Source organism: Sparus aurata, chromosome 16 (assembly GCF_900880675.1).
Source record: "Sparus aurata chromosome 16, fSpaAur1.1, whole genome shotgun sequence".
NCBI lineage: Eukaryota > Metazoa > Chordata > Actinopteri > Spariformes > Sparidae > Sparus > Sparus aurata.
In genome coordinates this window covers 15098296-15122729 of record NC_044202.1, presented here as the reverse complement: position 1 = coordinate 15122729, position 24434 = coordinate 15098296, and the positions used below count along the sequence as shown (strand labels likewise).

Sequence of the window (24434 nt, the reverse complement as noted above, 5' to 3'; positions counted from 1 at the left end):
AGTGAGGCAGAGTAGTATCACACAGACACACACACGCATGCATGCACACACATGCATACAACCGGGGTAATATCGCTTTTCATAAATAGTACTCCTCTCCTCCCCTCCCTGTGCTTGCTCCCTCTTTAGCACGCAGAGACTAAAATAGTTCCTTTTTTTTTTTTTTTTTTGGGAAATAGCAGTGCATGCCTTCCTATCCGCGCCTTACTCACAGCAACTGGTGGGTTCCTGTCTTTGCACGTGTGCCTGCATCTGTTCGTGTATGTCTACACAAAGTGGGGGATAAATTTAGACAGTCATTAGCATAAAACCCTTTTTTTTTCCATGTCATTGAGTCACTACTCTCCCCAAACCTCCCCCCCTACACCTCCGCCTTCCCCTGTACAGCCTATGTGACGCTCCAGTCCTGTTCTGCACAGTCTCATTTAATTTCCATCAGCTGTAGTCCACAATGACTCATGCAGATTCACTGCGCTGCTGCTGCCAGAGCGGAGGGAGGGACCCGGAGCCTTGAAGATAAACTCGGCGAGCGTCACAGTCTGTATTCTACTCATAAAGTGGCTGGGGGGAGCATATATGACATACTATACTGTCCTGATCCTTCTTAGGGAGCGCTATGGCACGCACACGGAAACATCCCGCTGTCAGCAGTTTTCGCTTGGCGACTGCCGGAGAGAGCATTGATGTCTAATTCCCACAGAGGATTAAAAACAGCTGATGATAAGAGTGTTAGGAAATGTGACAAAAGGAGCTGGATGGAGCAGAGTCGGAGAGGGAGAGTTAGAAATTCGCTGCAAATTGCGGGGAACGTGCGAAACACCATCCGAGGACACGCACTGTTTATGAAGCCATACTTTTATCCAGTCAATAACGTGGATGGATCAATAACGTGGACCGGCGAAACCAGCGCCCCATCCTCCGCCGATCAACCCGATTCCTTGCTGAATAGAAATGAGGGCAGTGGACTGTCTGCCAGAGTTCTTCCATGTGCAAACGCACACTCGCAGACAAACGCACGCATGGAGCCAAACAGAGACACGGGCAATGCCATGACTACTTTAGCCCCGGACAAATAAATGTGCCAGGCACAATTGGTCATGGCTCCCAGAGACAGGCTGACTTGTGTGTGTGTGTTCGTGTGTGTGTGCCCAGTGAAGCTAGATCATGCTGACAGTATGGGAACAACAGCATTCTTGTTCTTAGCTGCAACACAACAAAGCTTTGACTTGTATCATGCCAGTGGCTGTGCCCCCTTTGGCCCACTCACAAACACACACACACACACTAGGGCTGGGTATCACCAGGTACCTCGCGATACGATACTATCACGATATTTTGCCCACGATAACGATAATATCACGATACAGTGATTCTGCGATAATCGATATATTGCAAGGAATTTCATCCACGATACATCACGATATCTGTGTCACTGAAGAAATTCAGAATTTATTGACTGCACTGAATCCATTTCACAGGAATTACAAAACATTGTCAATCAATTTCACATGAATGACAGCCAAGTAAACAAAGAGTATATTGCTCAGTGTCTCTTCTTAACACACACACTGACTACAACTATCATAAAATATCTATATGTGGGGGTTTCAGAGCTACTTAAACCATTTTTTTTTTTTTTTATTTGGTTGTATACCTATGTTTGAATAAAGATAAAGCTGTCCTCCGAAGAGGGGTGGTGGGCCAAAAAAAATAAATTTTTATTATTTTTTTTTTACATCAGTTTTTTTGCACCAGTGTATCGATAACGTACCTCAAGACGAAATATCGCGATATATCGTAGTATCGATATTTTGGCACACCCCTAATACACACAAATAAAAAAATGTAAAACAAAACAAAGAAAGGACAAAACTTGGACATTTTGGCATTTTTGTCGGTTTGACAAAAGGAACAAGTGTTTCACGAAGAGAGTGGAACAAAGGCTTCGAATATAAGCCCATGTTTAAGAAATGTACGGCAATAATGAACACTAGAGTGCCACACAGGTGGGAGCTGCACAAAGGGAGCCTGCACTGATGCACGCAGAGTGTTAAAGCCTGCAGTGTGGCGCTCTCCCCTCTGAGCCGGTCCACAGATCCCTGTCAGGCTCTTACGGTCAGGCAGGCTATTAATAGCCAAACAATCAACCATTCCTCACAAGGCAGCCAGCAGCACTGGGCCAGAGCCCTCGCACACAATATACGCATGTGTGTGTGTGTGTATATGTGTGTCGTTCCTCTTCTTGAGCCACACGTACCCGACCCATGCGAAGATTACAGGGCTGCTTTTGGTCGGAAACGTCATCCGCGCCCTGAGCGGCCACCGTGGTGCCCGATGGGAAGTGCGATGATGAAAAATGTTAACGCTGTGGGATACGTTTACACCGCGATGGGTTGACCTTTGCTTTATGCGCTCGTATGCGCACACCGTATGTTGCCATGTCAGTGCAGAAACAAACAGAGCCGACAGAAGCAAAAGAGGGAAAGGGGAAAGGCAAAACCTTGTAATTAGCGTACACTATAGGAAGAGTCCTGTGTGGGCATTGCAGACCAGACATGCTAACCACTGTCTGTGCACCCTTCACTGAAGACATCTCTCCCTCTGTCTCTCTCTCTAGGTTTCTTTCTGATATCTTCTACTGTCCACAGACTTGAAGAGCTTTGAAGCCACTTACCCCCTCTTTGATACGTGCAACTCCTATCAAACACTTACCAGCCATATAATTTATACAGTAGATTTACTGGCATCATTACAGAGAAGTGAAGACAAGGCAAACGGAGAGAGAGAAGAGAGAGAGAGAGATAGAGAGAGAGAGATGGGGGGGTTGTTTTGGAGAAATAACCTGCAGCGGGCCCAAATGAAAGATGCAGTATGTTCTACAATGTTTTGCAGCAGCTAAACTAATAAACTGATGAAATTACTGCCTGCCGATTATGTCATCCATTAGATATTCCCGCTGCCTGCAGATGCGCGTCTCTTCGACGGTGCTGACTAATGTGGACGCATAAAATAACACGGGCAGGGAGCGTTTGCTCCGCGGCCCGTTTTCGATATGCACATTACTCTTCGCAAACAACTTCCTGCAGCGCAGTGATTTACGCAGTCAGGGACATAATTTTTACAGTGTGCTCAACTGGAAATGGGGAGAGTTGCGTTTTCCGTGCCAACCCTGACTTTTCTAGTGTATAGTATCAGTGAAAATGAATGACGACATACGCAGATCAGAGCGACACTGGATAGCTACAGTAGGCAAGGCGGAACGTATCCACTCATCCAAGTCTCATGTATCCAGGATTGTGCCAAGGTGCCTCCAGACTCTGAATCCTGGCAGTCTGCACACGAGTTAGCCATGAAGGAAATGGGCAGATAACTAGAATGAAAATGAACACGGGGCAAAAGGGGTTTGAAGATATCACCGACTGCCTGTGTCATTCTTACTGTTATTAATCACTGGTATTTAACAAATCCAACAAAACCAAGATTTTACTGTTGGATTTCTCCCAAAAAGTAGCTGGACAATGATACTAAGAAGTGCAATTTCTCCTGGGCATTGCATTGTGGTCTATTGAGGCGGTTACAGGTATGGAAAAATGTGTCTTTTTATAGTGACGCCCCATCTGCATCTTGAACCGCAAACCCCACCGATGAACCAAAATAACTTCATTAGAAATGCAGTAGTCACTTTCAAAATAAGAGTTACGTGGTGGACCTCTTGTGATGGGTAGCCGACGTGGTGCGAAAGGCCGAGGCAGCTAAAAGGCAGTGAGTCAGAGCGGTGTCTCGGATTCTTGACCGAGAGCGGTATTACTAGGCTAGTGTCTGGTGTCATCTCAGCCAATTTTATTCACACAGAGATGCTGAAGGAAAAAAAATCCTGTTACTCATGAAAAGCGAGCAGGACTGAGACGGCCTCAAACCAAAAACCTTAATGACCACCCTCGTGTTGTTTGAACAAAGAGCCGCAGTTGCGGTTCCTTAACATGGAACATATAAAGACGGGGGATAACAGGGAGGTTGTGTCATCATGTATGATCATTAAATGCCTTAATGGACCGGATTTGAAGTAGCAAAGTGTGCTGTAATCTCAAACACATCATTATCTGACAGCAACGACAATGCTCTTTTCTTTTATTTGTAAAACTATTAGCTGATAGTCGGCACATCTTGTTCTGTAGCTGAAACTCATTTACATTTCGTGGATGGATAGTAAAGCTGTTGTGAAGACTACCCTGCATAAAATGGTGAGGAACACTGCAAAAGTGCTTGATAGATATATAGATAGATAGATAGATAGATAGATAGATAGATAGATAGATAGATAGATAGATAGATAGATAGATAGATAGATAGATAGATAGATAGATAGATAGATAGATAGATAGATAGATATATATGAGAATGGTGAGGAATGGTAGAGTGAAGAGCATGCCCTTCAACTTCTTACATTAAAATTCAATCATCATAGGCCACTTTGTTCCCTCTCCAGTGGGCTTCATTCCTGTCATTCTGTGTTCAAAACTCCAAACAAATATATAGGCCATCCTTAATGAATACTGAGCCCCCTTGGGAACTATTACACTACATTCACTCACATCAACAAAAGCTTGACAGATTTGGAAAAAATGGCCTTCGTTTCCCAGCAAAGCAGCACATTAGTAGCTCTTAAACAACTGCCTGTATGTCATTTTTTGTAGAGAATGCGTGAGGCTTGCAAGTCATGAGACTGAAGAAGAGACTAAGCCTAGTATTAAAGGGGAATTCTAGTGTTTTCAAACCTGGGCGCCTCAGCTGCATTGGTTGCAACGTAATCCAACCATACAGAAATTGAAGTTACATACGGAAGGAGTGCTTGTTGTTGCCACTGACCGGCTGAGGTCGTGACTCAAAGTGTCTGACAACAGAATGGAAACAATCATACAGAATTAGACGTTAAAGTCGAAGATCCTTTGAGTAACACAAGTCTAGTTCCAGGATAAGTCTTGTCAGAAACTTAGAATAATTTCCTTTTGGCCCTTTTTGCTCACCTGGAGAGTTCTGATATGTTCCACAGAGATCATATATGTGATTGGGTAGTCATTTTATTGTATATGGTACTTTATTGTTTCTTTATGTTTCTATATTTGCCCTTGGATGTACCAGCTGCTATGATAACCTAATTTCCCCTGTGGGATTAATAAAGTTATCTATCCATCTATCTATCTATCGCAGCTGGAGGATTGTGTCTTGTTACCATAAAAAAAGAAGGAAAGCTTTTGCCAAAGCATAATTTTGAAAACTTTGGACTGAGTGCCAAACCGCAAATCAAGCTCTTTATGTTCCAGAGGCCCCAGTCCTCGACAGTACAAACATCCCACTGAAAGCTCTAATTCTGCCCCACCTAAAGGTCGGTTTATACCAGAGTGCTACAAAAGGCATTTTATCTGCTCATTAGCTCATTTCACTGTGAAGCCCAAGACACTGAGCCAAATGGACTTAAAAGCCATGAGATTGTAAAGTGCAACACGCAAATTTGACTTCTGACTTTGACACAATAGTTGCGTATGTAGTGTGGGAAAAAAAGGATTCGATTCCACACCAGAAAACACAATATTCCTAGCGTTGGCAGCCACCACCTAGATGAAAAAAGAAAGCAGTCAGTTGCTATGATACAGCACCGTATATGCAAAAAGTCCTCAATGGTGTGCTAAGAGTGAGGAGACAACCTTTAAACAACAGATCTTCACAAATGACTGAACGCACTCTGGCAGGAGTCTGCAGTCAAGTGCTCATGGCTCCAATTAGAAGTGTTCACATCTACAGCGGCGGGCGGGCTTTATAGACCGAGCATTTACAACAAGAATCCCCTCAAAGTCTGGAACACAAAACTTCACGACGACGCTCAGGCATGAGGACCGAACACAGCACAAAAGGCAGGTTCGTCTGTCATGTTACAAAGGCTGCAAATGCTAGGCTAATGTTACATAAGCATGTTAGGTAACTGACATTTGCTGGTTGGATGAATGTTCTGTCTTCTACCACGGTCCTGCTCAGATATGTCACCGCAGACATTAAACGTTAGCGGCCACTGGAAGATGTTTCGTCTGACTCCAATGTTCCATTTAATGAAATTTAATTTTTACAGAGGGGGAAGAGGGGGAAGTGGAGGTGACGGCGCGGGGCAGCACATTACAACAAGCAGTCTGTTTGTGGGTACACACGCCCGCTGCAAATCGTGTACATTGTACAATAGGTTTTGATCTCTCTCACAATTTCACACCTCGCCAGAGAGAGCGAGAGCGGCCGTGAAACTGAAACACCTGCTTTTGGTTGTTCTTTCACTGCAGCCACATTCTGGATTAAAAATGCAGCAGATACGAATTTGGACGCATTGATGTAGCAGACGTGCAATGACACCGGTAATGGAAACTGCTGGAACTCACTGACTGGAGGAGCACAATCGGTGTGGCGTCTTGCAACTATCAAGAATCAGTTGTGCCACTTGTTTTCTACATTTTTCTCTTTCACTGTGGCTTTAGATGTTTTTCTGTTGGGTCTCTTTGTGTGATCTAAAACCCGAGCTGCAACAATTAATCAACTGAAAGAAAATGAATCCCAAACTATTTTCATAAATCGACCGTTTGAGTCAATTTCCGAGCAAAAATCCGCTTGCTGGTTCCGTCAGGATTTGCTGATTCTCTTTGTCATCTATGATAGTAAATGAAGAGTCTTTGGGATTTGAAATGTTAGTGCAACGTCTCTTTGCGCTCTGGGTGATTATGATGAGTCTCATCTTACGTTTCCAATGATCTAAATGTTAGTGATACTATAGTAAAAAAACATGTACTACATTCAAATGCAACTGAATGTAGCCAACTGTAGCACAGGTGATCGGGTTCAAGGGAATCGATGGCGGAAGGTGCCAGGGAGTTAACATCATGAATCAATTCTGCATTTAGGGTCCGAACTTTTTTAGATGACAGCGCAACTTGTAGTTACGGATGATCAATACTCAAATTGACTGTTTATTGGAGCACAGAGCCACTTAAAAATAAGGTGACAGAGGCTTGGTGAATGTGTCAGAGCCTATCTGTTCCTGTGGAGGTGAATCAGCTGAATGGCCTTACTGGCTTACTTCAACGGAATTACAAGTGACAGTGCAAAGTCACACTTATAAATATTCATGTATTCTCATTTATATTGGATGCATTTTCTTTATCCGGTTGGACTCCCGGCAAAAGCGTGGTGAACAGACAAGGGCGCAGCTGTGGCACATAAGAGGTTGGGAGAGAATTTTAGACCATAGTATGTAAAATACCTCAGAGACGGACGAACAACGATCAAAGTAAAAAAACACATGCATATTAACTGTGTGAGGGCCTGATCATAACCAGAGGCAAATCTTCAAAGCTGGGCTTGCTTGTTTGCACTCATTTATAATCTACAACATCTGATAGGTCTAGCCGCTCGGCCTGTAATTTGAAGCTGTTAAAACGTTTCTTTGAAAGTATATGCCCTCTGTGGCTCCTATGGCCTGTGCCATGCAAACCTTTAACTGGCGCTCTGAGCTGAGAGTTCAGGATTTTTTAGCACAGAAACCCGATCCACCCTCGTAACACCACACCATTACCAACGGAACTAATGAGTTAGTAAGCTGAGTCATGTGGACGTCCACTTTTGAGGCAGCGCTAAGTACCTGAGAGTGGAGAGGAATGACAGTTGCACAGATTTCCCATCCATAACTACAGTAAGCCCAATGGGTTTGGTTCAATTACATGGGAAAAATCCTTGTTGAAGATACAGAAATAATACTTGTCTTTTCAGACAATTTATTGATGCTTTTAGCACTATGGTTTTGCAATATAATGATTGCCTTTGTTGCTAGTGGGAAACGAACCCACAGCCATGGCAGTCTTCATGCTCGAACCCTAACAAAACAGGACAAGGACGAGGTAAATACAGACACACGATCATAAAGTTTGAGCCACCTTTGTGAAGACTAGGGATGGGGCCGATCCGATCCAGTATCGGTATCGAGTCCGATACCAACGTAACAAGTGTTAACCAAGTTAGCTGAGAAGTTAAAAGGAGTTCCAGCCTTGAGATTTACTACAGATATTTGGACTTCAGATGTCTGCCCAATGTCATACTTGCCTGTAGAGAGTTTATTTCAGCCTCATATAAAGTCAACAATAATTATAATAATAATAATATTAAAGCAAACAGAGCTCTGGTATCGGAATAGTATCGGTATTGGCAGGTATCCAAATTCAGGGATTGGGATCGGATCGGAAGTGAAAAAATGTGGATCGGTGCATCCCTAGCGAAAACCTGCCCGTTCACGCCCATTGACAACCAACCACTTGGGTTAACAACACAGCCAAGTTGTTCCATATTCCCCCATGAGGAATCACACATGCTTGTGTTGGTTGTGCACCTTAATAGCGGCAGCAGCTAGCAGCACTCCATTAGTGAAAGCCAAGGGGAAAGAAATCAATTGGAGGGATAAGACTCCCCAGAGGGCAGCCAATTAAAGACAAAGGGGAGGTAGAGAAACTCTGACGAGACCCGAGAGCTTCAGAGTCAGACCAGCGGTACCAAGGCGAAAAGCTTTGGGGACTCGGTCAGTTCCAGGGGACCAAAGGGGGAAGCCAAGTTGAGATTCTTCAGGCCTTACCACCACTTCCAAAAGTGTAACATTAGCGCGAATGTCATAAACTTTCTCATTGTTTTACAACATCCAGAGATGTTAGGTATAACTTAACAATGGCCTGTCACCATCACAACTGGCTACTTTTCACCGCTGTCTGCTAAACTCCTGTTAAATCCCTTTAACGGAACCATTTGCTATGTTGCAGCACTAGACTTGTTTCACTGATAGCGGGGAATTGTCAGCGGATAAAGAGGAAAGCCGGGAGTCAAACCCTCGTCACTGTGTGGGCTCAGAGGCCTACAGTACAATGGCCTGGCGGAAAATGCAGCAGCAACGACAAAAGAGGGCTTGTTATTGTGATAAAAAACGCGGCCGTTGACTGTGACAAACTGCAATCCAATATGTCACATAAACAGAAGACTGATTGTACAGCTGGGCAGCGAGCCTTTTGAGACCCAGAGGACGCACGACAACGCTGCCTGTACGTACTGTAAGACCGTATCTGTATGTCAGACGTGACATGGAAATGATTGATGAGCTGGGGGAAAGAAAACACAACTGCTATTCTGAGATAAAACAGTGAAACTGGAATTGATATATTCTTTTATCTGTCCTTTTATTACGAAGGAGAGCAGCCGCAGGACACCATTTTTCAGTATTAAGAGGCAGAAAGTCTAATATAGCATCTACACAGACTTGTCAACAATGATCAGCTGACAAGCTGATGTCTGCACCTGTCTGGATGCATGCTCTCGCTATCCTGTTTTAAAGGCCACTGCTGACACTAAAAACATTACATCATCCAAAATCTCTACTGATCTGAATGCTAAATATTTACCATTCATAACTGTGTCAGAGAAATATTCCTGGCGACAGAAGACACTTTCAAATTTAAGGTCAAATCCATCATTACACACACACACACACACACACACACAACACCACGCAGGTGGAAATTTCCACACTGCCACAATCCTTAGAGACATCCCGTGAACAGTGGCACCGTCTGCCTGCTAGATGCAAGCCTCGGTGAACTCCACCACGTCAAAAAGCCTTCACCGGGAGCATCTGATATAACAAACAACAGACACAATATAGACAGGCGTGTATGAGTCACTCCAATCATTACCCTTCAGATCTCGTCTGTACAAAGCGCACACAGTGGGACCTGTTTGTACAGTAAAGGCACAAAATAATAAATACATTAGGATGCCAGACAGTGAAGGGCTGCACGAACAAACAGTGCGTTGTTAAGGTTCATTGTATATGTGTGAAAAAAAAAGCCAATGGAGGGATTCATCAGGGGCCCAGCTGCTGCATATTAAAACACATGCAGCTGCGGAAGGACTTTCCAGCTGATGAGACGACCTACAGAGTTACAAAAGTCCCCTCACAGAGATAATAAACCTTTCAAGATCGCTGATAAACAAATAAATAATCATCCATGTTTCAGCTGGCATGGAGTCTTAGATTTCAAGCAGACTGCTTGAATCACTTAATGGGGCTATTTCTGTTTGCTACACAATGTTTGGAGCCACCCAACACTTGATGACTGCGAGGCTGTATGAGTCAAATGTTTTCCAAGACTGAAACTGAATATTGTGCTTTATGATGCCATCACAGCCTGTTGGATGCATTATTGAGTGAAAAAAAACTGGACCCCGAATGACACCATCATCATGAAAACCATACTGGTGCGATGTTGCCGTGCATTATCAACTTTGACAGCAGACGTTCCACCCAAGAAATTGGACGGGATCCAGTCACAGGATTTCCCCTGAAGATGCAAGCTAATCTGCTAGGCAGCTGCAATTCATCATGTGGAGAATCAAAGGCTATGCTAGGTCCAAAAGGCATTCAGATAGATCAGTGTCCAGTAGGTGCGGGTAAGCTGGCGAAAAAATAATATTGCAATCTATCTAATTGCATTCTTGATGCATTACCAAATCTGCAATCTTTTTTTGTGAATTCAAAACACATCATTGCATTAAAGATTGTTCTTTTCTGGCACAGACTTATGGAGGACTGAACCTGCCAAAATGAGAAATGAATAAATGAATCTATAAATGGTTCAATAAATAAATGAATATGATATTAAATGCACCAAAAATAAAACTGAAAATAAATGTAGGCATTCATTTATTCATTTTTTATTCATCCATTTCTATATAATTTCCAATTTGCATTTTCCCCCCTGTTTATTTCCACAAGGGTCAGTCCTCCACACAAAAGCCCCTCATCTGCACGTTGCTAGCTACAACTCATGCTTCACTGGTGACAATATGTCTCCCAAGGGCAACGTTAACTTGGTCATCAGCATAGCCATCTTAGTTGGCTACACCACGCTATTGGTTTGTTACTGGAGCGCGGAGCTGTTCGACAACGAGGTCAGGTGAAGTTCAGGAGAAAATGTGATGAGCAATAATCCCATAATTGTTTTTTTAAATATTGAAAATAACCGTTAGTTGCGGTCCTAGTGCAGTCTGACAACAGAAGTAAGAGAACACTAAATACCGCGATATAGCAGAATGTAAATTGTAAAATGTAAAAGATCAATTAACATAAAAAATGTTCAGATCGCCCACACCTAGTACACAGCATCAACAGATCAATAAACAACAGTGTGATGCTGTGTGCGTTATGGGGCGATCTGAGAGAGGACTAAACGTAAAGGTTCTCTTCTGTGCCAAACAAATTGGCTGCAGGTCCAGTGGACAGGAGACTGATGCTTAAGCTTGAGGTGAGATGCAGTAAAATGTCAAGGGCCTTCTTGATGAACACTGTCAGGTCAATATCTTCAAGACGGAGAGCAGCACTTCATCCTGGATACGGCCTCCACTCCACTTAAGGCTTATGGCATGCGGACACAAAACAGCTAAATACAACCAAATCCGGGGCAGACACGGCTTGGGTTAGGATGTGTAATTTATTTGAGCTGGGAAAAAAAAAAAAAAAAAAAAAAAAAAAAGGAATCACATTTTTCATAGCAGAACCCCTGAACCGGAGTGGGTGAATATAGTGTTTGTGTGGGTGCACAAAAAAATGCAGTAGGAGGAATTAGTCAAAGTAGTAACAGTGTGTTACTGAGAGGGGGACAGGCTGTGTGCTGTAGTGAGAGAAAGAAAAAAGGGTAAGAAGAAGAGGAAGGCAGAGCGTCAGTTCAGATTTCACAGCTCCCATTATAGCTGTGACACAGGCCAGTGCAGAAGGCCGTCTCCCATGGGATACATACAGTCCTAACGACATATAGTGAGGTGCCTCGCTGTGGCAGCTTCATAAAATGAGTGTCAGTGTCTGTGTGCCACACGGATCATACTCCATCTGAGTGGCTGTATTGATTTCCGTGGTGTCCACAGCAGCCCTGGCACAGTAGGGCACCCAGTTGGCAGGAAGCTAACAAACCGCATTGTCCCGAGGGTGACACCTGTCCAACAAAGTAGTGCGGGCCCTGATCGCCCGCGATTATATGTCCCATTTGTAAAATGCCATTCACTCTCACTCGGCCAGGATTCATTCAAATAGAGAGAGGAGACAGAGAATAGCCGGAGGCACACAGTTCCAGGAGTCAATACAAATATTTCACTAAACAGATACGGGACAGTGAATGACTTCTCATTTCCTGCATTGCGATTGCTTGACTTCCTCTCACTTCAGAGCGATGGTATTAAAAAGGTGCAACTTCTAAGACATGGCAACCCGACAAAGGTCACTCCAAACAAACAGGGGGCAGCATATAACCAGAGTAACCCCTAACTGATGATCACTAAATAAAGGCGCAGTGTTAGCCCCTCTGGCATGCCCTTATTTTGGGGAAAAAAGATAGTAGTCAGTAGTCAGTGACAAGAGACTAATACATGTTGTGATCCCTTGAAATGTGCCATGAATTACACGCATGATGTCAAGTCAAGAAAGCGTCTAACATACATATTTTTTCTGAAGTAAGGTCCCATGATGGTCCACGGGAAGGGGAGGGACTTCACCACTTCCTCTATATACTCTTTGCCGTAGCTACTATGCTATTGGTAGCTAGCTAGATGTTAGCTCAGTTAGCCATGCAGCTAGTGGCCCCGAGCTGAATTGACTCTCCACAGACCAGGAGCTTGGAGCAATGGATGTACGGTGGTGGATTAGGGATTCATTCCAACAAAACTGGAGTTGGTGTTGGTGGTTGGAACCACGGAAAGACAAACCAGTACAGCTTTCGTGAGTTTTGTTTGTGTTTTCTGACAACTTTGTATTAAGTTAGTCTTACAGTGAGTTACCAAGGCAATTGAAAATAGGTGCAAGATCATTGCCTTTCTTGACATTTTGTGAATTCATTTTTGTTCATTTATTAGACTGAAACAAATATGAGAAAGCTTCTGAAAAGCAGCAAACTAGCGCTCTACATACATCTCCCAGCTGAAACCATGGAGGGCTACACTACCAGGCTGCCGCCTCTTGAAGTGGTTTTGACGGAGTGGAGGGGCTAGCTGATTAGCATGCCAACTCCAGTAGATATCTCTGCAACGCAACACACGTTTTAGACATAACACTGTTATTTAGCCATCATGTTGGGTTATAAAGTGATACGCTCTCTAGATGCAAGTTTGATCTGACATAACCATCAGCTGTCTGTTCTTTTAAAGAACATTTCCCTCCAACTACTCACATATTGCACATCTGAAGTAAAGTAATGATCTGTTATAAATGTTGACTGTAGTAACAAACTACAGCTACAAAGCAGAGGGTTTTTCACTCATTGTTCCACATATATGAGGCAGACTGATCTCCTTTCCAAGTTCAGAGAATGTGTTTATGATGTGGAAAAGATCCATTAATGTCAGTTCCCACTCTGCAGCATTCCTTACAGAGGCTGGAGCTTTTTTTTTAGCGTCGGTCCAATAGGTTTGTTGTTTCAACTGGAACAACCGCGCACGATTCACTGGCAGATTATCAGATGGATTATCTTGAACCGTAAATTGTAAACTAACAAGGCGTCGGTGAGATTTGCAAACCTCAAACCGCTTTTTCAAGTGCGCAAACTTTTGCCAGGTCACAGCTCAGTATGCAAACATCTGGCAAGACACACCCTCGTGATCTTAGGTGCATACAACGAGGCTTTGCTCAGGTCCGATAGGAAAAAAGGGTGAGTGAGTCATGAGCTTGAGGACTAAATGTTAACGTGCTCGGCAGGAGGAAGAAATAGGCTCATCCTCCTCCTATGCTGACAGGGAAAGGCGAAGGAAGATAAGAACAAGTGATTCTGCCGCTGATGGCATCAGGCAAAAATGTACCTCAAAACTATGCGAGCATTACAAGGAGGAGAAAGGCTAAAAATAGATGGCTTGCTCTGTATGAGAAGGGGTCACTCTTACAGATGGGGGGAAATAAGGGGCAAGACAGTGAACTCCTTAATGTTCACACTTAACTTTTATTACAAGGGTCAGGGTACAGAGGTCAAATCATAGTGAGATCAACAGCTGACACAATGGCAGAAAAGAGAAGAAATTGCATTTTCTTTCTCCCACAAAAGCCTGTCCAACAAATCCCCGGGAAACTACTGATCCGCACTGAGACGACTGGACGCTTCCACAAACCACCACAGGCTGGTGGGCTTCCAAATCACTGCTAGGAAAATGTACTTTGCATACTTCCCATGTGCGATGGTGTAGGTGTGGTGCCGGTGAATGAGAGAGTGAGAGTGTTTGCAATGCAAACATGTGCGCGCGCACTGCAACGAGATCCACTTGAGAAAACTATCAATGCTGATATAATCCCCACGATTCCACACTAACCACAGCTACAGCCGTTACCCAACCCATCTCAGCTCTCCTTTCAGGGCTGAAAGGGGAAGGTGTGGTGCCCGCTCTCATTAACAGATGTGCAATGTTGCCGAGCAAAGTCATCTGTGAAAACCACAAAACCCCCAAAACTTTCTTTAGAGATGGACTCCTATTTGCAGACATATAGTTTTATATATATAAGTATGGGCTTTGCCTCCTAATAATGGCTTTCTCCAGAATAGATTCAGACTTTATGTGGCTGTGAAATCAAGAAACCACTGAATGACAGTCTCGGATTTCAAAAATCCAAAATCTGATTTAATCTAAAACAGGCTCCCGTCCTTTAGCACTGTAACCATTTTGCAGGTCAATTTTCCCCTGACATAAAACTACATGTTTTTTGTTGTTGTTGTGTCTTAGCACTGGGGGGGATGTTATGGCATTTGCGGCCTAGGATTAACCAGGCTAACTTCAAGTGAATGTTAGGTGAAATCTGACTAGTTAATCCAGATTTCACCGGTGATCCGATGGAGATCAGACCAGAGGATCTCGGTCCTCGGACCCCCGGTATGGGGAACCACTGGATTAGGCTCCCTGGGCATCGAGGGGAGAGACAAAAGACATTAGCTGTAGCCTGGCAGGGGGACTAGCTGGTGATAGTGAAACACCAACAGAGATTTTTTTCTCTCTTTTTTTTTTTTTTTTGGTGTGCGCTCGTTTTCAATGAGCCCGCGATGAATAACAGCTATGCTAGCGCTGCGCATCGCCATCAGCCTCTTGCTAACCTAAAAAAATGCACACATGCGAGTTTTGACTACATGCTGTACAAAAAAAAACACATCAACATCCCGGATGGTCATGTATCGATGTTTTTTCTCCATCCTTGGAAAAAAAAAAAAAAAAACGTTACCTGGTCAAGGGGGAGATTGATAATTTCGCTGATTGGCTGCAACAGAGTGGATCCAGTGCATGATGCTGTCGTTTGGGTAGCCATGCTTGGTCGGTGTCCGTAAATCCTTTCTCCCTCTCTCTCTCTCACACACACACACACACTCTCACTCTCTCCTTCCTCCGGTTCACTTCGCTCCCCTCGGCCGCTGCGATGATAAATACACTGCCGCTGTTGCCGCTGCTGCTGCTGCTGTTGTTGCGACGGGGCTGGACGCTTGTCATCCACGGCACACATCCAACAAAGAGTGCGCAGCCGCGACGAGATGACTCCCGCTCCGACCGAAAAGGGAGCTCGCGCCCTTCCTGTTTTTTCAGTAAGCGCACTCTGCCCGGGAAGGAGACGTTGGTTGACACCGTCGCGGCGCAGGACGTGAACTATCTTGACGGCGGCAGAGTGTTGAACGACCATAAAAATGGTGATAATGTGGGTGGAGAGATGGCGGTCCAGCCCCCCCGCAATAACCATCTATTTTGACCTATCGGGTGGAGAAAAAGGGAACTCCGTCAGCCAATCCCACTTTGTACATGGAATGGGGTGGATGGGTGGGGGTCTTGATTTACAGTGTTCATTTAAACGTTGGCAGTGGTCTCCCACCATGGTCTCCACCCCTGCTACATGCGTAGCGTTACACAGGAAGGAGGAGAGGTGTGACGTAAGAGGCGCAACGAGGCTGGAGATGGTTGTTGAAGGAGGGCCTGCAGCTGCAGCCCTCTACCCATATTATGTCTATGCCTCTACCCAACTCTCTGCACTGGTCTGGTTGTTGGTGCATTAATGAAAAAGATCCATGGTTATCCTGGCTGCGCACACGGGGGAGCGTAACAGTGAATGTGCTGCATGGTGGCATTGAATTAATGTGGATGCATTGAACAGTGAAACGTGAGAATGAATCGCGTGCGTGAAACATTAAACTACTGTATTTGCTACTGGTTGCCCGAACTGTTACGCAATAACCTCTTGGAAGTTTGACATGCAGCAGCCCCTTTTTTTTCTTTGCCTATTAGCACCACCTAGTGGTTAACAGTGATTGCCCCCCCCCCCCCCCCCCCCCCCCCCAAAAAAAAATAAATAAAAATAAAAACCTTATTAAAAATACAATTCAGAAAGTGAATGTCTTGTTTCAAAATAAAACCTGTGAAAACAGTATTTCTGTCACAAAAGAATCTAAATCAAGGGAACACACATATATTATTAATATCCATCAGTCACCAAACTTATAATTCAGTAGATTTAATCTTTCACAATGAGGTTAAAAAATATATATATGATTATTTTTTGGGCATCAAACTCTACATTTTCCATCAGGAATTGTCAGATCATACCATTTAATTACAGATTTTGTTCACTGTAATAATCAAGTTATGTTCTGTCTAAGGAAAGTTTGCAATGCAGCCCAGTAGCCAGTAGAGGGCAGCAGCGACACACCAATCTCAAATGCTCTGACTTTGTAACGTTCCACTTTCGTGAAATCATGCAGGAGTTCCTGCAAAATTAGGATCTTTTCATCTGTGTAATGCCAGAGCGAGGAGGTCATAATATGAGGTTTATTAATCAAGACAGACAGATTCACCTCATTGTGCTGTCAATACCAGTCTTTAATGCTTACGCAAAAGTTGCTTAAAGTCTTCCTTGATCTACAGTATTTGTCATGTATGTTACAATCTTTTCATATTGTTTCTGTCAACCTGAGCGTCCATTCTGCCTGACTATTCTATACACGAGATTGCATCTTGGTCCTTCCTGGGAGATGGATCGCTCCCCTGTTGCTCTTCCTGAAGCTCTTCCATTTTTTTGGGGGGGGGAGTATTTTTATTTTTTTTAAATCGAGAGTCTAAGCAGAATGTGTGATGTATGTTGTACAGATTGTAAAGCCTGTTCTGGTTATTTTTTTATTTATGATACTAGGCTGTATAGGTATGATTGGCTTGTTTAGACTAAGGCTCCACTGCAGTCTTCATATTTATTCTCTAAAACTTCTTTCGCAGGAACATTATCACGGCTCTGTGACTGTGACCTCTGTACTCATTCCTATTGATTACAATGTAGAGCATCAGCCCAGGGACAGGAACATTTAAACTAAGAAAGCAAGATGCAAAGAAAAACTCATTTCAACTTTATCTGTGACCCATTGTGTACATATACAGTAAATCTATGATCTGTCTGATCATGTTTCATAGAATAAATGAAATGTACACACACCTGAAAGATAGGGTGCAGAGAGGGTAGATATTTGGGTACCATGACAAACAGGTTCTAGTTATTATGTCAGAATCTTTTTTTACATTTGAGCAGTGGGAGGAAAAGGAGAAAGAAAGGAGAAAGTGGAGCTCCACAAGACACTAAGAAGAACTCTACGGATCATCAGATGAGCTGCAGCATGGCAGGACACTAACCAGATCAAGCAGGTAATGACAAGTGGCTAATGTATGTATGTGCCACTGAATTACATTAGTCCAAAGAGTCCAAATAAAATAAGTGCTAACTGGGCATATAGGTGGAAATAGGCAGGTAGGAACAATGGGCCTCATTCACCGATATCTTCTTAAGAATCTTCTTAGATTCTTTCTTAAGTTGTTCTTAAGAGGTTCCTTAAGAAAACCCTGCGTCAGATTCACCAACTCGTTCGTAAGCCTCAGAATTGTTTGCAGCTGTGTTCTAACATTGACGAAAGCCGCAAGAGCAATATATATGCCATTGTTTTGCGGGCCTTGGATGGAGAAATGCCATGTATAAATAGGGTGGGGGGGGGGGGGTTACTAATTGATGGCATGTTTCCAATTTACTTGATTTATCTTAAATCATTGGCACATTTAATTTTAAATTTTAGAATTTAAATTCTTTGTAAATTACCAAAAATATGAAATGAATAAATAAATGAATAAATATGACAGAATTATCACTGTAATATTGCATTTTATTGAACTACACAAGAGAAGAAAACACAACCATGCCAACATTTCGGCACTGAAATGTGCGTAAGAGTACTCCTGAGTGTTCGTAGGATTTGTTCTTGCCTAAGAAAAAATCCTAGATAAGAAAAAATTCATGAATGCCACAATCTTTGTAAAATCTTCGTAAGTGGGACTTAAGAACAAATTTGTTCGCAAGAACGGTTCGTGAATGAGGCCCAATGTGATAAGTGCCGGATAAGATATTCACCACTGCAGCACAAACATGTCCTTATTTGCATGTGATGCAAAGATGCATGATCTGTTTTGATATGAGTGAGACCTCAGTTACACAACGTGACGGTAAAAGATGATGCAGGGAAAGTCTTATCATATATGAAAAAAAGAAATGATGAAGTTAACATTGTACTGTTGGATTGTTTTGTTGTTGTTTATTCATCACTTTTCATCAGAGGTCTTTGCTGAGGAGATTCGACGAAGGCAAGACCATCTTTGGTGGAGTTACCTGGGCCCTGTATTGTGTTTGTGGTGTGTTTTCTACTTGTTGTTAATTGTGAGCCAAAGCTGTGTCACTTTAGCCAGTACAAGCGTAATACAAATGCTGGAAACTCAGATAGAGAAGATGCCCTAATCCTCCTAAACAAGCAGCACAAGGCTGTGGAGGAAACTCACCTGCTTACGGGTGATAATTAACATGTTTTCCATTCCTGCGAAGTTTGTGTGCCTCTTGAGACTGTGCTTGTTAATTCAGCTTGTGTTTTTTCTCATTAACAGTCTTCACTTTTGCAGCGTTAGTACACCTTTACTGTTTCTTACATTTCACTTCTGCACTCTTTTGTTTGCCTTCGTTGTTGTAAAGAAAGTTTGGTGCAGCTGATTTTGACTCCCAGTCACTTGGACTGCATTTGGAAGAATGACTCAGCGAATATTGTTTGGTTGTGTGTGTGTGTGTGTGTGTGTGTGTGTGTGTGTGTGTGTGTGTGCGCGTGTGTGTGTGTGTGTGTTGTGTGTGTGCGTGTGTGCGTGTGTGTGTGCCTGCAAGGGATGGGCATATTAAATTATTTAACAATCGCTGGTGTATCTCAGGGTTTTTCTTTGAGCCTGCACATCATATTGACTGCAAAAGGATTCCATCAAATGTTAAAGAAATGCTGTTGCAGCAGCAAAAACAACACTGCTGGCCAAAGTAACTTATACATAAGACACATTTCTGGAGCAGAGAACAAAAGTGCGGCCAGTGTATAGACAAATAATCTCTTGAAAAATAGTGAATCTATCAATAAATAGTTGAAACGTTTCACTTATTTGAACGCACGGTCGACTTCGGGACACATGCTTTTATTATTATAGGTTATTTATTTATGCCCTCCTCTCTTGGTCTACATCACTGTGCTCTCTGTAACACTTACCATGCACTTCATGTACTACAGCTCTTATATAATCGCCATTAATCATTCATTACTACACAAAGAGAGGGAGAGTATGACGTTAAGACGGCCAGACAACTGCCAACGGGGAGCTCCATTGCATTCATGTCACTACACTACACTCAACAGCTTTTTTTGGTTTGGTTTTTTTATGTGCTTCCTCAGTGATATCCAATTAGACCCACAATCACGAAGAGAGACACAGTTCGTTAAGGTTGCCATCGTCATGGCAACCCCTTCCTCTTCCTCGCCGCCTCTCTCTCAGACTTGATACTCGGCCTGAAGAGAGCAGGAGGGAAAAAGAGACGGCGAGGAAGGAGCAGTGCGAAACAAAGCCCCCACTAATCTATTTAAAAGGCTGCAGCAGCATGTGAACGCTGGATGAGTTACTGGAGGTTCCCACTCATTCATAATGAAGGCTCGCAAGTGTGATAACTTTGCCTTTTTCTTTGTTTGTTTGCTTGTGTCTTTGATTCTCTTCCCCAAACCGTCCTCCGTCATTGTGAATCTGTTTGTTTACACGCTAAGCAGAGCTGCTGATCCGTCCATAATAAGCTCCTTATATAGTCAATAGTTCATGTTTTTGCAGCCTTTCTCTTTACAGATCAGACAGGAAGTGTCTTTGTGTTCAGGGGTCAGGCCAGAGCTCCCACTGGACGCGGCCTCTGGAAATGGAGCAAGTCAGCAGAGATGGACATGCTTCATTTGTTTACCATAACAGTCCTCCAAGTCTAAGAATCGCATTGTGTCTCCTGCCGCACCGTCTTTCTCCCCTTTTTTTCTATGCCTGCAGACACAGACAGCTTACTTAGCCAGCAGAGTGTCTGCCGATTTAATGCTCCTGCGATCCCAGCGGGAGCACATTATCCTCATCACTCAAAATAGTCCAGCAAGCAGCGCAACCTGCGGGAATCACTGAGATGTTGCTTAAGACCCGGGCCATATTTTTTTCAATCGATGAACAGTGTTGCTCAATCAATACACTCTTGCTCGCTTGACAAATCCCAGCTTTGGGATACTGGGAATATCATTGTGAAGACTTCCTGGATAGTGAAGTTCAATCATCCAAAATGTATTTTTTTATTCATTATTTTACCCAACATTAATAATAAATAAGTCAGATTTGCTGGCAAGTAGCTTTTTGTTTATTGTCCAGCATTGCCTAGCATAAAGAGGAGAGGGGAATGAAAGGATTAACAACCCCAAATCTTTATCGCGTTATCCATCAGCTAGACTGCTGGGCACAGAAATACACACCCATCCTCTTTCCCACAACGACAACACATTTGGAAAGTGTGGGGTCAAATCCACAATGACCAGCGCCTATTTCAGTGGCAGAAACATGAGCTCTCTCAGCTCATTGTTTCATTTTCTGCCCACAGTTAGCTGGAGGGTGGGGCGATCACTCATTTTACCTCGCTTACAGCATGACCTTATGTGTCCTGATGCCCTGCACTGCTTTTCTGTCTCTGCTCTTCTGCTGTATTCTGTAAGAGGAAACAAAGAAGTAAAATAAATATATATCTTTCCTCCTTCAGGGAGCTTATAGAAACATATGTTACAGGATCAAAAATACACATAAACCTGATTATAAGTCTGCTGTTCCATGTAAATGCCTGCCTGTTACCCATATTTTCTCAATGATCTGATTTCTGGCAAAAAATGCATAAAATACACAATTGTTTTGTGTTTGTTTTTATCCAACATTATAGACCGAGAATCATTTGATGTTTTCTCCCGGGTAGGGATTAGGTGATAGTCACTCCAAGGACAGCGCACTTAAGTTCCACAGCAGTGCACAAACCAATGCAGCATGCAAAGTGGAAACACAAAAGAGGCAGCAGGGGAGGAAGATAATGGGAGTGTAAATGGGAGGGAGAGCAGCAGAATTTAAGGAGGCCTGTTAAGTTTCACGACTGTGCTTCATTTACTTTACTCTGTCTTCAGATTTGAATTTTCATTCACTCACTTTACTGTAAACAGTATGAATACTGTCAATTGATTTGTCTATATTCCAAATTAAAAGAGCTGTTTGGGAATACTCTGTATAAGTGTAATTTCGAGGCACCACACTTGCATTTCAATACATTTTGGAGGCTGATGTTAGTCTTTTACTCCACTGCAGTTATTTGATAACCTTAACTACTTTGCAGATACATCGGTGGATTAGAGCAAAAGAAAAAAAAAACTGTTTCAGATAAACAGAAAAGTTCCTCCGTATCAGATCACTAAAATCTTTACATACTGCACATTGAAAATATAATTGTATATCGGGCCAATGGCTAAATTGTTGCTTCATTCCGATCAAGTGAACAGATTCAGGCTAATGGTTATCAATGGGCCAATAATGCACTGCCAGATTTTCCTATAGATTTGGTTGATGTCGGGCCATAGCACTGTAGGCTAACCTAATAAAGACAAATGAAGTGATCCATCAATGATATCTTTTAATAACCAAATTGTGGTAGATGTGAAATGTACACACAAAAGGCCAACAAGCCTCCCTTTTCTCCCTTAAACCCCATGCTGTGCCCCCACTCCCTACTGTACACCACAGGACGGATGACTAGCTGCTCCATATGGCCAAACTTCTATCTAGTCATGACGGTGGATGAACACGATGAATGTGAAAGCTCCTCTCTGTGCACAATCTTTCCTCCATTGGCATTCCCCCGAGATGAAAATCAACAGATTCACTCCGCATGAGGCGCTGGTTCCACTCCACTCTTTTCCTGCGTCGCCTCGTCACGGATTCCCCTTTGAACTCAGCAGACCTTTCAAGCGAGACTCGAGATGCAAGATCGCGAAGTTAATCGTCTAATTGAGGCACACATTGTAATGCAAACACCCCTGAGGTACACTCTCATCCTCTGCTATGATCCCATCACGCCGGATGAGACGCTTTTCAACTCGTCTGCGTGTGGTGTCGCAACAGATGCAGCGCAGCTTTGGGATTTGTACCGTGACAGAAGTAGTCGCTCCGGGTGTTCGCAGGACCCACAACGAGGCAGATTCTGTGTGTAGATGCCGCAGAGATGCTGAATCAGTCGAGTCAATGTGTACCCTGGCTGGGTTATATTCAATTTGTGTGGAGGATGAGCTGGACAGGCGCAGCCCAGGAGCCTGACAGTTTCCCCCAGCGCTCATCTCATTTACGTCAACCGGTCGCCCCTCAGACGGTCCCGGGTACAGCAGGAATGTGTATTTTCTACTACGTGACTCGACTCGGGAGAGACCATTAGTGTCACTTATTTGTCCTGATTGTCGTCTCGCAGATCTCCTCTTGTCCTCCGCTGATGCAAAGAGGAGAGGAGGCAATACATATGAGGAATGGATTTTTAATTGTGGACATTAAAAACAAAAAAAAAGTAAAACACTGGACAAACACGGGCATCACTTCATACTTCGTTTTACAAGACTGGAGCAGAAGTTGTGTAAATGATATGATCCCTCTAAGATTTCAAGGACAATCAGTAGTGTAACCCAGCCTCTTTACACTTCCGGATTTCTTTTGCCAAGCGTTTTTGGTGACCTTGTCTGTTGTCCCTCTGTTTGCCTGTTGCATTTTTTTTTTCATAAAAAAACAACAACAAAACATGTTGCTATGATACAGGATATCTTCTGCATGGTGCATTCAAATCCCCATACTGTCCTGGTGCTGCTGAAGTACATCCAGCACAACATGTACTGGGTTGCAGCTCCTCGTTTTGATGACATCTGGCTTTTTACTCTTATTGCATTTATTGAAAACTGTTCAAAAGCAACCGCCACGTTTAATGTAATTCAATCTGTATTCCTTGCTATATAAGGAGTTACCCAGCAATGCTTTTCACCCGTTGTATATCCCCAACACAGGGGCCACAGGGAAGGAATTGCTAAGATTGTGTTTGTGCTTAACAATTAATATCCTGTGGTTCACATCGCTCGGGGGAGCCAGAGGAGATGATCAGCGATACACACAGAGGGAGAATTCACAGCCACTGACCCATCCTTAAGAGCAGAGAGAGCACACAGAGCTGTCCTCACCCCTCGTTATGTCTCAGGGGACACACGGTATAATGAGATGCTTTACTATGCGATGAAAATGACGTTGCTGCAGTTATTTCTGCTGCAGTACGCGAGAGAAAAATGTACTTTTTCTTGCAATGTGGGGATTTTTCTAAGTACCTCGGGTTGTGGTAACTAGGGAACCAAGAGAAGATGGGGCAGGTTGACACGGTGCCTGTCAGGATATAATGAAGTGCAGGGACACCCGATATGCTCGAGCTCTTGGTGCCAAATCCTAAGAGGCACAATAATTACTGTAAAAGCCACTTGCTCCTGATGATGATGATGGTGAAGCAGCTGCGGACCTCCAGCCTCTTCCCTGATCATCACTCAGATGGGTGCATGTGTGTGTGTGTGTGTGTGTGTGTGTGTGTATGTGTGTGTGTGTGGTGGGGGCTGGCTAAAAATGACATGCAATTATTTTACAGAGCGGTCTTTCTTTGGGTGTCCTTCAGGGTGGCAAGGTTAAATGAAAACCACGAGCCGGAGGATTCCTCTGGCTGGCGTGTCTGGGACGCTCACGCTGGGTATTAATTCAAAACTGTAGAGTAAAAGCGACAGCTGGAAGATTTGTTAGCTTTAGTCATTATGTCATTGATTACTTTCTAATCAGAAGGACTTCAAAATTAAGACAATCAATCATACATTGCCGTGTACAGGTCATATGTTTCGGTCAGTGAGTCAGGAAAGGGGGATTTTAAATGC

The 24434-nt window shown here is 43.4% G+C and overlaps 1 protein-coding gene across 1 annotated transcript in view; it reads right to left on the bottom strand.

Moving 5' to 3' along the window:
- mboat2a (membrane bound O-acyltransferase domain containing 2a) overlaps positions 1–15780 on the bottom strand; it is a 44354-nt gene extending 28574 nt beyond the window's left edge. Inside the window, exon 1 of the mRNA XM_030391545.1 lies at positions 15305–15780. Coding sequence (XP_030247405.1) covers positions 15305–15754 — 450 coding nt within the window. The 5' untranslated portion in view covers positions 15755–15780. The remainder of the gene's footprint in view (positions 1–15304) is intronic.
- Positions 15781–24434: the final 8654 nt, after the last annotated feature.